Raw genomic sequence first — 15316 nt, 5'->3', positions numbered from 1 at the left:
TACTTAGAATTGGTTTGGACTTCGGACGAGGAGTGCAGCTGAAAACTTTGGACCTAAATCCATTTGTAAGGGTTATTGGGATCGAAAAGGATACCACTTGATAGCACTTAAGTTGAAAAAGCGAAATGCTTTCTATTGTTTTGCATCTGAGATTTGTAGCGAAAATATGGCACGTGTTCTTTCTATGAACAAAGTACAGAACTCGCATTTGTTTTGGAAGTGGACAATTTGTATGGTATGATACTATCGATATATTAAAATTAGTGAAACTAAGGAATGCAGATTGGGAGGATATCCATGAAGGAATATCAGGTCACTCAAGAGTTAAATGCTGCAACACAGTTATTTTCATACTAAATGATATGATTTATCAGGCTAGACCAATTTCGATAATACCTCCGCCAGTTGATGTACATAAAACAATAAAGAAATATAGGGATGAAGAAAAGGAGATATAGCCACAAAAGGTCTAATTTTAAACTCAGTTTACATTTGCAGAAGAGGGTAGAAGTAAAACTAACCTAAGTTTTGTCTTCTTCCAGTGAGCAGGATATGCGTGTTTTTGTATGTGTGTATGTGCGTACGTATGTGTGTATAAAGGCGAGGGATAGACGTTCGGGGAGGGGGTAGTGCCAAGTATGATGGATGAGGGTGGCCAGCTAGGGGTCGTTAGGGGAAGGGGTGTTGGGTAGATTGCCCTTGAGTTGAGGCCATTTTGGTGGTCGAAGGAAGGAATATATATAGGACCCTTAAGTACTCATTGTATTGTATGATGGATTCTTTTATTTTTTTAAAATGTTTATGTTATATTGTTCCATTCCTTGATTATTTGTATATTATCAGTGTCCCAATGTTTCCATTCATCGTTATGGAACGGATTTGAGATTTGTTGTTCTTGTCTGTATGGAATTGTTAAACAATATATAAATAAACTGTATTATTAAAAAGAAGAAAGAAAAAAATATAGAAAGTTTTGTTGTGGGGGGGGGGGGGGGGAGGGGGTTTTAGAGGAGAGGGAGGTATATTAAGTTTTTGTTTCCATTCTGTCATTATTTCTCGTATTATTGGAAACGTATGGGCTTGTTTTTGTATTTCTATTAACAAAAATTCCTTCTATGAATTCGATGGAAGGAAGCACAATGAATAATAGTAAAAAAAGAAAAATAGTGAAGGTCATAGGTGAGGGTGTTCTTTCGTGTGAGTGTAAGTTATCGCGGTGTGTTGGGTTTGTTTGGGTTGGGTAGTTAGGGATAGGGTTACAATTTGTTGTATAATTTAACCGATTTCAGTCAATTTTACTTTTGTTTTTGTCGTAATGTATTAAGTTAATAGAATTGTTAATACAATAAAAAAGAATTGTATTTTGAGGAATTAATTGAGTGTTTTTATATTGAATGAAATCCAAATAAATAATTGCGGGAAAAATGTGTGTGTGTGTGTGTGTGTCAGTGTGTGCGTGTTATTTTTTATTTTTTTTTTTTTACACACGTGTATCCATATGAGATAACTCGGTGGGGGACTGACCTTTAACGTCACCATCCGAAAGACGTCAAAGACGGTTCGCAAACCTGGTTCCTATCAGAGTAAGTTTGTAGACGAAGACAGAGAGCATGGACATTACCAACAGACCAACTCACATCACTAATACTGATGACACTTAACAATAGGCCTATTTATTTTTGACAGGTATTCACCTTATATTTAATTTATAACAAACTTAATAACAGTACTACTTCGACGTATTTCAGGCGTAAGTCTTTACAAAATACAAATTCATTCACATCATATCTTGAGAAATCCAAATACATGTAGTACTGACAGGAATTCTTACAATACTTATAATACATCTCGGGAGTATCAAAATACAAATGCATATGAACCTTGTACAGGGTCTTTAGAAGACAAACAAAATCAGTTATAATTATCGTCTACTTATAGACGCTGTGCAAGATATCTTTTAGAAATTTGCAATCACATTTCACATATATATATTTCGGTATTTTATGTTTAGAAGAAGAACTTACTACTTAAAGCCTATTTATTTTCCATCTCAGGTAAGATATTTTGTTGTGAGATCCTGACGATTAGCAATTAATGACATGTTTGGGATTCTGTTTCATCAAACTTTTAGACCCTGTGCAATATATCAAGCATATTTGGTGTTTACATGAAGATAAAATTCACTTTGCAAAGTGAGGGACTCAATGAGGATGACCCTGAAAGAGCTCCAGAAATATGATTCTCGTGTGCAGTAAACCTTGCTAATAATATACAATTGTATAAACATTTTCTTTGTATCACTAAAAGGCTCGATCAGATATAACGCAGCAAAACTGTGTGTTTTAATATTTGTTTTAAGGTGAAGGAAGGTGTAGTACGCTTCACATTTCTGTATTTGTAACACAGAGCTCAATGAATACGCGCAAGCCCTTTCTTGCGCAAAGTTTATATTCGTTTATACCTTTAAAAAATGCAGCTGCTTTGTTCCACCGGCAGTTTACTGCGCTACACCCGAACAAGCTTTTACCTGTTGAATAACTGGGATGCATATATGCATCACACATTTTGTTTATTGACATACATACATAAAGATAGTATTCATGAAGGACAGAAGAGTATACACCATGAATAGGATGAAATAATTTCATCACACACACTCTTGAAAGACTGGAATGTCAAAGGAAATGAAAATGGAAGGTTGTTATTTACAAAAATGAAAGACTTTTGGCACAATAATCTTTGAAGGAATTCTCACAAGTATCAATGACAGATAACAGAGCATTCTTTTTTTAATAACGAACAACGAAAAGATCTCTTAATGTATACATTAAACTGTTTGACATGATATATAGATAATAGGACATTGTAATTTACATGTTTGAAATACACAGATCACAATCTACAATAGAAAATACTTTGATATATTTCTCCAAACATGTAAAAACCTAAAATTTCTTCAAAGAATATGTAAAAATATGTGTAAAACAAAGCCGGTTTTCTAATTTGTTTTTATCTGAACGCTCAACATTATATCTGCATACATAGGATATATATATATAGCCGATATCAATTCCAGAACCCTATTTTTAATGTCTGATTGTAATCATGATATGTACAGAAGAGCGCAAATCAATTTTGCACTCTTCTATAGGCAATACTTCAAGCTATAAATGATTATGAAAGAGTATCTATGTAGATAATTTCCTCACTGCAGAGTATTTTGTAACAATTCGTAATCATATTTCACACTTGACATATATATATATTTCAGTATTTTATGTTTAAATAAGAAGTACTACTAAGGGTCTATGTTTTCCATCTCAGGTTCGATATTTTTTCGTAATATCCTGAAGAGACGATTACATTATTGACGTATTGGGATTATGTTTTATTAAACAAAAAATCCAAAATGGAGGGACTTATAATGGTCACTCACTTTTCCCTTAGGTACAGTAAATCACTATCACAGAATACTTGGGGAATTATTTGTGTAATAGTACTTTTCCTTTCTCCACCAATGGTAAGAGTAGATCATGTGAATCAACATCGTAAATATAACACACAATTAGTCCTATTCATCTGGATAACGCCTTGAATTTCACGTCTTTCATAGTTTCATTTGCCTCTTTGTATTTTGCTAAAAATTTCAAATAGAATCTACTCTCCTCGCAATATGGTTTATAAATTGTAATGTTAACTTTTTTTTCATCTTAAATGTATCAGATTAGCCAGCATGTGTATTTCATTTTATTTCACTTTGTCTTTATTTTACAAACCATGATAAAAACATTGTATAAAATATAACGTATATAAATCAGATGGTATAACATTAGATACAAAGAAATATTGATAAAACAAATATTGAGTGGTAAGTTATGTGATCTACAATAAGAACAGTTCGCGAGGCATACTCTAAAAAGGCCGAGAGGCCATACTTTAGAGGGGGAAAGGGTAAGCTATGATCTTAAATTAAAAAAGTTGCAGCAAATACAGCATTCACAAACGGATTTGCAATTGCAGATTATACATGTACCTGTGTGGAAACCATTACATATAGGAATTCAACATGACTACCCTTCTATCTATATCACCATGAATGCAAACTTGGGCCCCCGTTTTTCTAAGGTACACTCAATTCTAGTACTTAGTGATCACAGAGACTTTCAAAAAATAAACATTAGGCAATTTCATTAGTCTTGTCCATCATCATCTATTGCACTGTGTGAACATTACAATGACATATTACAAAATCTGAACATGGTTTTTAAGGGCTATTATATAGAAGGGGTGTTGTTATTACTCTTGAGTTGATTTCTCCAAGGTCTTTGTGATAATGTTTTAAGTACTTAAAAGTGAATTATATCATCTTAGATCAGGCTTATGTACAGAATCATGCATGATACTTTTGAAGCTAATGCAATTACTGATGACTTTACTTTAAAGTGCAGCAATGTTTAATACATGTATTTTTCAGGAAAAATATATATATATAAACGATGTGTTGACAGTCTTTTCCAATAAATAATTTACTACAAATTTTAAAAATTAAAGTAAATTTAAGTGAGCCTCAATAGATATGCGCAGTGACAACTAACGTCATAATTTCTCAGTTAAGATGACATGCATGATATGAATAGTGACCAACAAGCAAATACACATAATTGAAATTGATACAAAATAGTTTTGATTATGTACCTGAGGCCGATATATAACAGATAGTAGTGATATTGGCTGGCTCTACTTTCGGGGAATATGAATATTGAAAATATTGCCCTCTAGAGAATCACACTTCCCTCATCTTACGACTTGGGGCAATCCGATTCTGTTGCAGGCAATGTATTATGATGTCCCCATGAAGGCCATACAAAAATGGGGATTAAGCTACGCAACCATTATGCTCTCATCTCTCTCTCTCTCTCTCTCTCTCTATCTGTCTCTCTCTCTCTCTCTCTCTCTATGTATACAAATATAGATATATATCATCGGAACAATGTATTCCTCGATAGAAAAGCATACAAAACAACTGCGTATTATTATTACAATTCACATCTAATGAATTACCTCATAGCTCATCAATAAGACGAATTTGACCAGCCTTCTTTAGAACAACCTTCAGGGTTTCATACTCTGTTGCCTCAGTTTGCTTCTTTCTCCACTTTCGAAGCATTGAAAGTGTACCCATGTATGTTACATCTGCATTCTTCATGTTTGTGTCGACATAACGTTGAATATCTTCTGGCTCGAAGCCGAGAGCCTTCCCGAGATTATCTATCTCATCACGCTTGCTAACTTTTCGAGCAACAGTGGTCAACTTTACGTCAAAGTCTTCCTGTCTACCTGAAATGTTCCTTAAATAGGACATATTTAAAAAAAAAGGGTATGTTAGTATGTTTCTAATTACACATACTGACAACAGACGGGGGGGGGGGGGGGGGGGGGGTTGCAGCAAAACATTATAGCCAATGTCTACATGTATAGTTAAACAAAAACTTGATATCACTCTCCGGGACCTTAATTGGCTTGGACGGGTATTGTGCAAGAGACATTTTTTTCCTCATCTCCTCTCAAAGGGATCCGGTAACTTTGTCTAAGATCCTTTAACAAAATCCTTGATTTAGCTCATGCTGATACATTTCTTATCATTTTGATGATTCCAGAACCTTGCAATACACACCAATACTTTTATGCTAGATGGTCAACCTTTTCTGATTGATTCCACAACGTCTCTTTCACAATGCAATCGCATGACCATAACTGGTCTTTAACTTTAAGGTCAGTCAGGAACCCCATGACTTTCACAAGCCCATCTCCTGTGTGATTATCAAGATATTTATGATTAAAAGTCGAAATCGATTTTTTTGTTTGCCAAACGGTTTTCATAACACATACAGTCTACTGGGGAAAACGAATATGGTAAAACCGGTCACTCAAAGGATTTTACTTTTTTGAAGCGCAATTTTGTTGGGGCTTCAATAATACACCATATCACAGACACTGGCAACACGTAAGGCCATGCCTCTCAGATTCGGCATTGTTAAACAATGCCTTTAATTTGAAATGTTGTGATTTTGATTTTGATATAATAACACATGCCCCATGAGTAACAGTGCCTGTAATCAATTACAGGTATTATTCATTTGTGAGTGAGCCTTAGACTGTTCAATTCACAGCTTATACCCCCTTCACATACACAGATTTTTCTTACGAGTCCTGAAGGATCGCCAACTCGTAGTCAATCGCTAGCAACTTGCTGGCATCTGTAAATAACTCGTCACCACTCGCAACAACTCGTGGACACTCTTAAGGGTCCGTGAAAGGAGAGGCAATTTTGTTGACATGTCAACAATTTTCTTACGATTGTCCACGGATTGATTTTTCCCTAATACCCCCTTCACATACACTGATTTTCCTAACGAGTCCTTACGGATTGCCAACTCGTAGTCAATCGCAAGCATCCGTAAATAACTCGCTGGTATCCATAAATAGCTCGACACAACTCGCAACAACTCGCAGATACTCGTAAGGATCCGTGAAAGGAGAGGCGAATTGTTTGACATATCAAAAATCTTCTTACGATTGTCCACGGATTTATTTGTCCGTAAATAAGTTGTAATAATCCGTAAGTATCGTATTAACACGATACCATCCGTAAAGAATACGTAAATGACTCGTAAAGATTTTCTCTAACGATTTGTTTCGGTTGGTAACCATTTGTTTACGGATTATTAATGGATTACTTACGGATCATTTCCGAATTATTACGAGTGCTTACGTGTTGTTTACGATTTCATTCGGGTCGTGTTACATGGCAATACGGATTGTTACGAGCACTTTACGTGTAGTTACGAGTACTGTACAAATAGATACGTATACTTTAAGTATTCTTACGTATCGTTTACGTTTTGGGGAAAGGTATAAAAGCTGCAAATTTGAACACTTCATTTTCAGTTGTTCTTTTTTGGTTAAAAATCGTAAGGACTCATAAATACTTGTAACTAACTCGTTACTATTCGTTACAACACGTTAACAGGTCGTTACTAACACTTAAGTTACTCGTAGTTATCCGTGACAACTCGTAACAAATCGTGGAATTCTGACGTAAGTATATCGTAATAACTCGTAATAATCCGTAACAAACCGTAAATAGCTCGTAATAACTTGTAACAACTCTTAAATCGGTCGTAAAAGTAGCCAAATCGTAAGGATCTGTGAAAGATCTGTGAATTTGTGCGATTCGTAAGGACTCGTAAAAATAATCTGTGTATGTGAAGGGGGTATAAATAACTCATAAATAGCTTGTAACTATCGTAAACCGCTCGCAACAACAAATACCCGTCCATAAACTGCTCGCAAGAATCCGTAAATGACTAGTAACAATTTTTAAAAGGATTTGTTATGGTTAATCTACGATTTGTTTACGGACTATTTACAGATTATTACGAGTGCTTACGTGTTGTTTACGATTTCATTCGGGGTCATTTACGAATAGATACGTATACCTTACGTATTCTTACGTATTGTTTACGATTTTGGGAAAAGTATAATAGCTGCTAATCGTAACAAAAATCGTAAGGACTCGTAAATACTTGTCAATATTCGTAACAACATGTAAACAGGTCATAAAATGCCTGTAAGTTGGTCGTAGTTATCCATGTGAACTTGTAACAAATCATGGAATTTTGCCGTACATACATCGTAATAACTCGTAATAATCCGTAATAAACCGTAAACAGCTCGTAATAACTTGTAACAACTCTTAAATCGGTCGTAATCGTAAGGATCCGTGAATTTGCACTTTCCGTAGGGACTCGTAAGAGAAATCTGTGTATGTGAAGGGGGTATTACCAACAGCATTCAATATTATATATTGGGTTATAATCATAAGATATATGAGCCCAGTTTCTCACAGCGTACTAATGTCCACACTGTAATCATGCAATTTTTGCTCCAATCTGATTATTATTTACTTTGCAATGATTTCTGTATATAATAAAGTTGGTTGTTTGGTATTTAATTTGTCGGGGGGGGGGGGGGGGAGGGGACTGCCCCTTGCCCACCCCTCCTCCAAAGACATTAGTGATTTCAGGTTTATACCTGCACATGCTCTGATCTCAGTCTGAATCTACTGACTGTGCTGATAGTATTAAAGGGGAAAAAATGATAACAACTTACTCAAGAATTTCCCTTGTCCTTTGATGTGATGCTTGAAGTGTCTGTGAACTTGATGCACCCTGCAACTGTTCTACAAGTTTTGAAATCAGAAAAAGAGTACTAGACAAATAATGAATTGCTGTATGGAACTGGAAAGTTATCCTTTTTATCGAAAAAAAGTGATCACATGCATATTAAAAATTTGTTATGAAAAATAATCCTTCGCTTCTTATCTCGCAAATATGATAAAGTTTCATAAGGGTAGCATACATGTCCATAAAATTCTGTAAGGATAAACTGTCTGTTTTATCTCGTATATTTAATGGCCCCAAAACAAACATGTGTCTGGTGTAAAGGCAGATTTGCTTTATAAATAATATATGAAAGACGAATTTGTTCCTTCTTATGATAAACAAATACAGCTAAATTGCTTCATTCACTTTATTAAATCCAATATAAGAGAACAATGCTAGATTCCTAAAGGAGAACACCATTGCTAAAGACGACTTCAACTTTATTTTCATTATCAGTAATAATCTAGATATATCAGGGATCTTTCCTCCCCAAATCTATGATGATGACCGATGCTGCAAATCAGAAAATCACAGAGAGAACATGTTGCATTGATAGCTATTGTTAACAACAATCATGCCAACTTGTCTCACTATTACACAACAATGAATACCTAGGTCATGAGTCAGGAGACTGGTGGATCTACGAGGAGTTGTAAACTTGAATATACAAAGCAGTTCTTCCACTGAATGTCCTGTCTGACCTACTTGCAGGGTCACTACTATTTTTTCATCTGGCTGGCTTCTCAGGTCCAAGTTGAAGGACCTTGTCCTATGGTGTCCTCTGCATAGTTCGTCATACTTGACAGTCTACAAAAGAAAGAGCATAGGATTACCAAAACAATGTTGTTTTTAAAAAAAATACATAAACATCACTGTGAGGGGTAACTTTTAGATACTATGTAATAACAAAGTAAAAATTTACAATCTTATGTTTTGGGTTTAATTTTGCAGGAGGTCGCATATATGTATAAGTAATATTACGTCATTTATTTTAGGCATTCCAGGTACCTCATTTACCTATTTTGTATAACATGAGTTATAACTTATTTAGAAAAATTGCTGTATTAGGTTTTATATATCAAAATCTTCGGGTGTATTATGGTACATTATATTATTTACTTTATGCATTTTATGTCATGTTATTACAAAAAGAAAAAAAAGTGTTTCTGCTGGATATAATTTTCCTTCTGTTTTGCTATACACACTGCATTGTAAATTGATTTATATGATATATATGTTTACAAAAAGAATATCGATTTGTTACATTACATTGTTAAATTGATTCATGTGATATATGTGTTTCCAAACAGAATATTGATTTGTTACATTGCATTGTAATTTGATTTATATGTTTATAAACAGAATATTGATGTGCATCAATGAAGTTTAATAAATACAATACATGTGACACTCTTGAAACCCTTACTGTTGTTTTGTATTCACTGTTTTCTTTGTTGAATAAAATCAAATAAAAGCAATCATTACATTCCGTAAACATCTCTACGCTCTCAAACCTCGGGATTTCTTCTATTTCCCAAGCAAAATACATGTACAAGAGGGGGGGGGGGGGGGTTGCTCATGCAGGGTCTTTGCTGTTAAAAGATCTCCACCGATGGACTAGAAATTGCAGATAAGTTGAAGAGTTTAAAAACAATCTATACAAAATCTGTTTGATTTAGCTTCTTTCTTTTTTTTTTCTTTCTGATATGTAGTTTCCTACTCATTGGTAATTTTGTGAAGAGATATTAATGTTGTTTTGTCTTATGCACTTTTCTAGTGCCCCTTGGGCATTTGATTTCAAGTGACTTTGGTGCATCACTAATCTTTTTTTATTATTATCACATTATTATCATTATTTTCTATATTTAATTATTACTATCACTATTATTATTATTATTGTTATTATCACTATCGTTATTATGAAGCAGAACTTACATGTATGGTATCTCCAATGGGATCACGCTTTATGAAACAAGTCATTTTGACGTCCACTTCTGCTGCACTGATAAGAACCTCTGCTTCAGGATGAATACAAGCGAAACCTACGCATTCCTCCTGGGACGCTATCTGTCACAAAATGATTCAAGAAAATACAAATAATGGCTAATAAAAAGTCAAGGGGACACTACTTAGATTTCAATTGCAAGGTTTTTCAAATTTAATTGAATGGCTTGCTCTTAGTGGCTCAAAGTCAGATCTCCCCCTCTTTTCTTCTTCCTATGTTGTTATCTTTTGATCAGATACTGGTCAAATGCATGCAGATATACTGTTAACTGACTTTTCATATTTGTTTCTTCCAATACCCCATATCAAAGTACTATTTGATTCACCTATCAAATATGAGCGATTCATATGGGTTGATTCCACCTTGCATACATTCACTGTTCCTATGTCAGGCAACCATCTGTCAAGCTTTCTAATCATTAAGAGTACATGTGGCCTATTTTACAAGTAATTAAACACTGAGCACGAGTGCATGTAGCAAACTATTTAATAGCAAACTGGTTGGTGAGAACACATTAAAGGTAACGCACATCATTGTTGAATTCTGATAAAAGTTTTCAAGAGTATGTTAGTCCTCAAAGGTGAAAAATAATTGTAGCATTTTCATTTGTATTATACTTCAATATGGTAGAAAGTTTTTTAATGACGAAATAGCACAACTTCATGCAAACATACAAAGTAACCTTATTATTCAGTAAAAGTTTTGTGACAAATAATTACAATAAACATGTCTACTATCAAATGACACAAATCAAAAGTTTGGGGGAAGGGGCCTGAGCTCCTATAGCCCATCCCAACCCAACCCCCATTCCACATTTAGAACTGTGCTTAGTACCAACCAGAGATACAAAAGAGTTTGTAAAGCTTGTTTAAAATGTTTAAATCAAATATGTTAACTTTTGCCTAGGTCACACTTGCCGCGGCGGCCGTGCGGTCTAAAATATATAATTATGGCCAATAGCAATAATAGCATCGCAGCATTCCCACGGTCACATACGGTAGTGGTCACATATTTTAGGGTAGCCGCACGGTGGATTTTTAATTTGTGGAGACAGAAAATCTTTGACTGCCGTATGGCCTTTGAAATGATGACGCAGGGTCGTCTTAGGGCGTCCCTGCGACGGCCGTAGCTTTTTGACAAATACTAAGGCAGACACAATGTGGCCGCAAGCTGCCCGCAAGGCGGTTCAAGGGGGACCGTACGGCAACCGTGCGGCCAGGATGACGCTACCGCTTCGCCCCTAGAGTATATAAAACGCAAGGCTACCGTACGCCCGACGTACGGTCACCGTGGAACCACTCTACGGCATGTCTACGGCGAACCTAGAAATGAAGACAGTTATAACTCCGCATTATAATCCCACGGCCACCCGTACGGCCTGTAAAGACAAGGATACGCCCTAGGGTGACCCTGAGGCCAGCGCAGATTCTCTGCGGCCGCCGCAACTATCTCTCGATTTCGGGGGCGTACGGCCGCCGTATCCTAGCCGTAGAGCAAATGTGACCTAGGCATAATGTACATGTATTTAATCTGGGTAAAATGTGAATGAAAATGGTTGTCATTTACAGTAAAAGATTTGAACAAATCCCTTTCCTACAATTACTTGAAAGAAGGTTTATCGTAACTTAAGGTGTTTATTTCAGGTGAAACATCTAAAATTGATCTCCATATTAACTTAGAAAAATACATAAGCTGATTCATTGAACACATTTCCTTTCTTCTCCTAAGTTAAAATACTTTTTTTTTAAATAAATAGAAAGACAGTAGTCTTCGGAGATTATTTTCTATCTTTGTGATTGTCAAACTAGATTTCAATAGACCAGAGATGTCCATTAACATTGTGACACTAACAAGAGATGGTGTATAACATTAAATATTAGGGATTGTGATATTCTAAATAGTTGATATTTATTTTTAGGCTTTAAGTTGCTTTGAAACACAAAACTTAATAAAAAACTGTTTCCAAAGATTTTCATCAACAAAAAGTATTTGCATTTACATTGGGAGACTGGCTAATTATTCCTTTTACGATGCCAAAGACATTTAAATAATATTCTTGCCTTCATATAGATCCCTTTGATGTCATCATAGAGATGTGCACGTAAGACGACAGTGGTTCTTTCCTCCGGTAGTGGCTTTTCTGCAAATGGCAGGCAACGCATTCGCTTCCCTCCAAAGAAGACAGTCAACTTGAATCTGATGAACGCCCAAGAGAAGTGATTCATCTGCAATCTAAGTGTATCTCTTTCTATGTTGCAGTTGGGTATTCCAGACTGTGTTAATGGAATTTGTTCCTTTACCTCTGCATCTAATATGACCAGATATTTAAGTAATTAAGTATATTCATTTATATGCACGTACCAAGAATAATGCCATCATTTAAATTGAGCTATCTATTGTATGTGTAATGTTGGTATTAGAACCTACATTAATTTTTTGGCTATTATACAATTTCCTTACATTTATATGACAGGTACAAGAAAGGCAAGCAACTAATGGGGAAAATAATAGGTACATGGAAATCCTCATACGACGCAGGGTAGCATCTGTCATACTTTTCTCCCTGATGACCCTGCAATCAAATTATTACATGGGTTTAAAGATATATATGCCTTCCCATTTAATCCTTAATTCAGTACATGTATGTCAGTATAACTAAGTAAGCTAAACAAAAACACCTCCAAATATAATTATTTGGAAATATAAAGGTAATAAAATCAATTGTCATAAGGCTGTGATTACTTTGGGAAGATAACCCTTCATGTAGACAACTTGAAAGATTTACAATTTTATAGTTAACACATATAAAAGTGTAATGTCATCTTTTAGTGATGTTTTATTTTCATATTTTGATCCACAATAATTACAAATTATACATTAGCAGAAAGAGCGAAATTCACCAAAAAAAAATAAAAGTTTATTTTCAATGCTGTAAATTGTTCCGTTTTTTTTGTAGAATGTCTTTGTAATTAGTCTTTAAAGTTTAAACATTGGCTTTGTGGTGTAGAATATGAAATCATTATCATTTTATTTTACAATTCATCTCTTTCAAACCGTGAAAGAGATAAATTTGTACAATTGTTGCAGATTTGAGAAGGTACAAATGATGAATTAGAAATATTGAATATATGAACTGCTATAGGCTGAACAGCTTAGGTTTACATATTTGCAATAAAGATTAACCGGGCAGGAGATACTTTAATGACCTACTATTTGTTTTATCTTCCCCAAACCTGAACATTCCTTGGCTAAAATATATGTACCTTATGATGATAGATTATTCTGCTTCTTCCTTCTTTTTTTTATTTATTATTATTATTTTTTTTTTACTATAGCACATATTAAGAACTGGCTTATTGAGAAATATTTTGCATGTACATGTCGAGTTGTATTTATCGGGTGCGTATTCTCCCTTGTACAATTGCAATTGCCTTGTTCTGAAGTAAATGGAAAATGGAGTTACATTTTGGTTGTTTACATATTGCTATGTGTTTCATTTATTTACACAAAAGATGTTGACATTTATCTTTAATAACATTTATCAAATATCATTGCTCCATAATGTGCATACATGTCAAGATGTACTTACCGATTGAGTACTCTCCCTCTCCTGTGTACAAAACTGCCTCCACACTGGAGTATCGTGTAATCACAGCACAGTGAGGTATTGTGTAAGTCACAGGTAGCTTAATGACTAAGTCATCAGGGGCTAAACACTGTACACCAAAGCAGACTGACATCTCTTCTTTGCTGTTGCCAAGATTAGGAGTATCTGTCGTCAGGACACGAAGAGAAATGTCCTGCGGCGCTTCGCTGTCAATTGCTCCGGGAGGGATCTCAAGTTCAATTCCGAAGGAATCTAGTTGAAGTTTGCCACCTTCAACTCCAACTCTCTTACAACATTCCATCTTGATTGGTTTGACATTTACTTCATCTAGTATGAAAATCATGATATATATTTTCAATAAATCCTTTCTGCAAACCCTCTGCCGCAATCAATAGAACACATAATTGTACTTCAACATCCTAGCAAAATATTAAATATTGGTTATAGAGCACTAAAGAGCAATGTCACTCTTAAATATCCTATTCATGTCAGGAATAAGTGTAAAAGAAGCATATTCTTACAAATTGTTATTCTCTAAAAAATGAAGTGCTTAATCACGGGTGCTGGGTAAAAATTTGCACCACATGTGCAAAGTGTAGCCTTTGGCGTGCATGCAGCGTTTGTGAAGCGATGACGAGCAGAAAATGAGTGCTGGAAACACGTGCTATTCGAGAAATTGCACCCGAAGTGTGACCCTGCCTGTTTTAGCACTTGAAGAAACACCGGCAGTGCTGGCGCTCCATGCGCAGGCGCACCAGCGTTCCAGGTGGTAAGGCAGTGCTTCACACAAAAGAAATTCAAAGTAATTTAAAATTCAAATAAGATAGGTCGCCACTCGGCTATAAACACTATGAACATAACAGACTAAGAAAGCGGACAAAATATACAGTTCCTCAGGTAGACAAAGAAACATCCCTCTACTGCTATTATGTAAAAATGTGTAGAACAGGTGATCTGCATGCATGGGTGTCGATCCTTACGTAATACCTATTCATCAGGGGGGGATGAATGAATAGATCATCCCCCCTGATGAATAGGTATCAGTTACGGATCGACACCAATGTCTGCATGTGACACCTGTTCTACACATTTTTACATAATAGCAGGGAAGGGAAGTTCCTTTGTCTACCTGAGGAACTGTATATTTTGTCCGCTTTCTTTGTCTGTCATTTTCGTAGTGAAAAGAGCGGGGATCTGAGGAGATATTCACCTTTTTGGAGAATGTAAGGTCGAAGGAGATTGTGTACTATGTACAAAGAAAGTCTATTGAATGTGTGTGCATATTCCAGGTGCTAAGGCAGTGCTTCACTCAAAAGAAATTCAAAGTAATTTAAAATTCAAATGAGATAGGTCGCCACTCGGCTATACAAGAGCGGGGATCTGAGAAGGTAGTCTTTTCATTGCCTAATAATTCTGCTTGTGCATGATGATACCTTTTCCAACATTCTACATGGCAGCAAGACTACCACTACCTTGGAT

The 15316-nt window shown here is 35.4% G+C and overlaps 1 protein-coding gene across 1 annotated transcript; it reads right to left on the bottom strand.

Moving 5' to 3' along the window:
* Positions 1-4942: 4942 nt before the first annotated feature.
* On the bottom strand, positions 4943-10452 carry LOC105446067. Its single transcript, XM_030977805.1, has 4 exons — positions 10161-10452; positions 8837-9032; positions 8173-8242; positions 4943-5348 (listed from the first exon to the last, which is right to left on the bottom strand). Exons 1-4 carry the CDS (start codon positions 10203-10205, stop codon positions 5063-5065), a joined length of 597 nt encoding a protein of 198 aa, XP_030833665.1. The 5' UTR covers positions 10206-10452; the 3' UTR covers positions 4943-5062.
* Between the last annotated feature and the right edge of the window lie 4864 nt (positions 10453-15316).

This window comes from Strongylocentrotus purpuratus, unplaced genomic scaffold (assembly GCF_000002235.5).
Source record: "Strongylocentrotus purpuratus isolate Spur 01 unplaced genomic scaffold, Spur_5.0 spur5_scaffold_1, whole genome shotgun sequence".
In the NCBI taxonomy this organism is placed as follows: domain Eukaryota; kingdom Metazoa; phylum Echinodermata; class Echinoidea; order Camarodonta; family Strongylocentrotidae; genus Strongylocentrotus; species Strongylocentrotus purpuratus.
The sequence above is the reverse complement of the archived record's forward strand: the minus strand, read 5'-3'. Positions and strand labels throughout refer to the sequence as shown.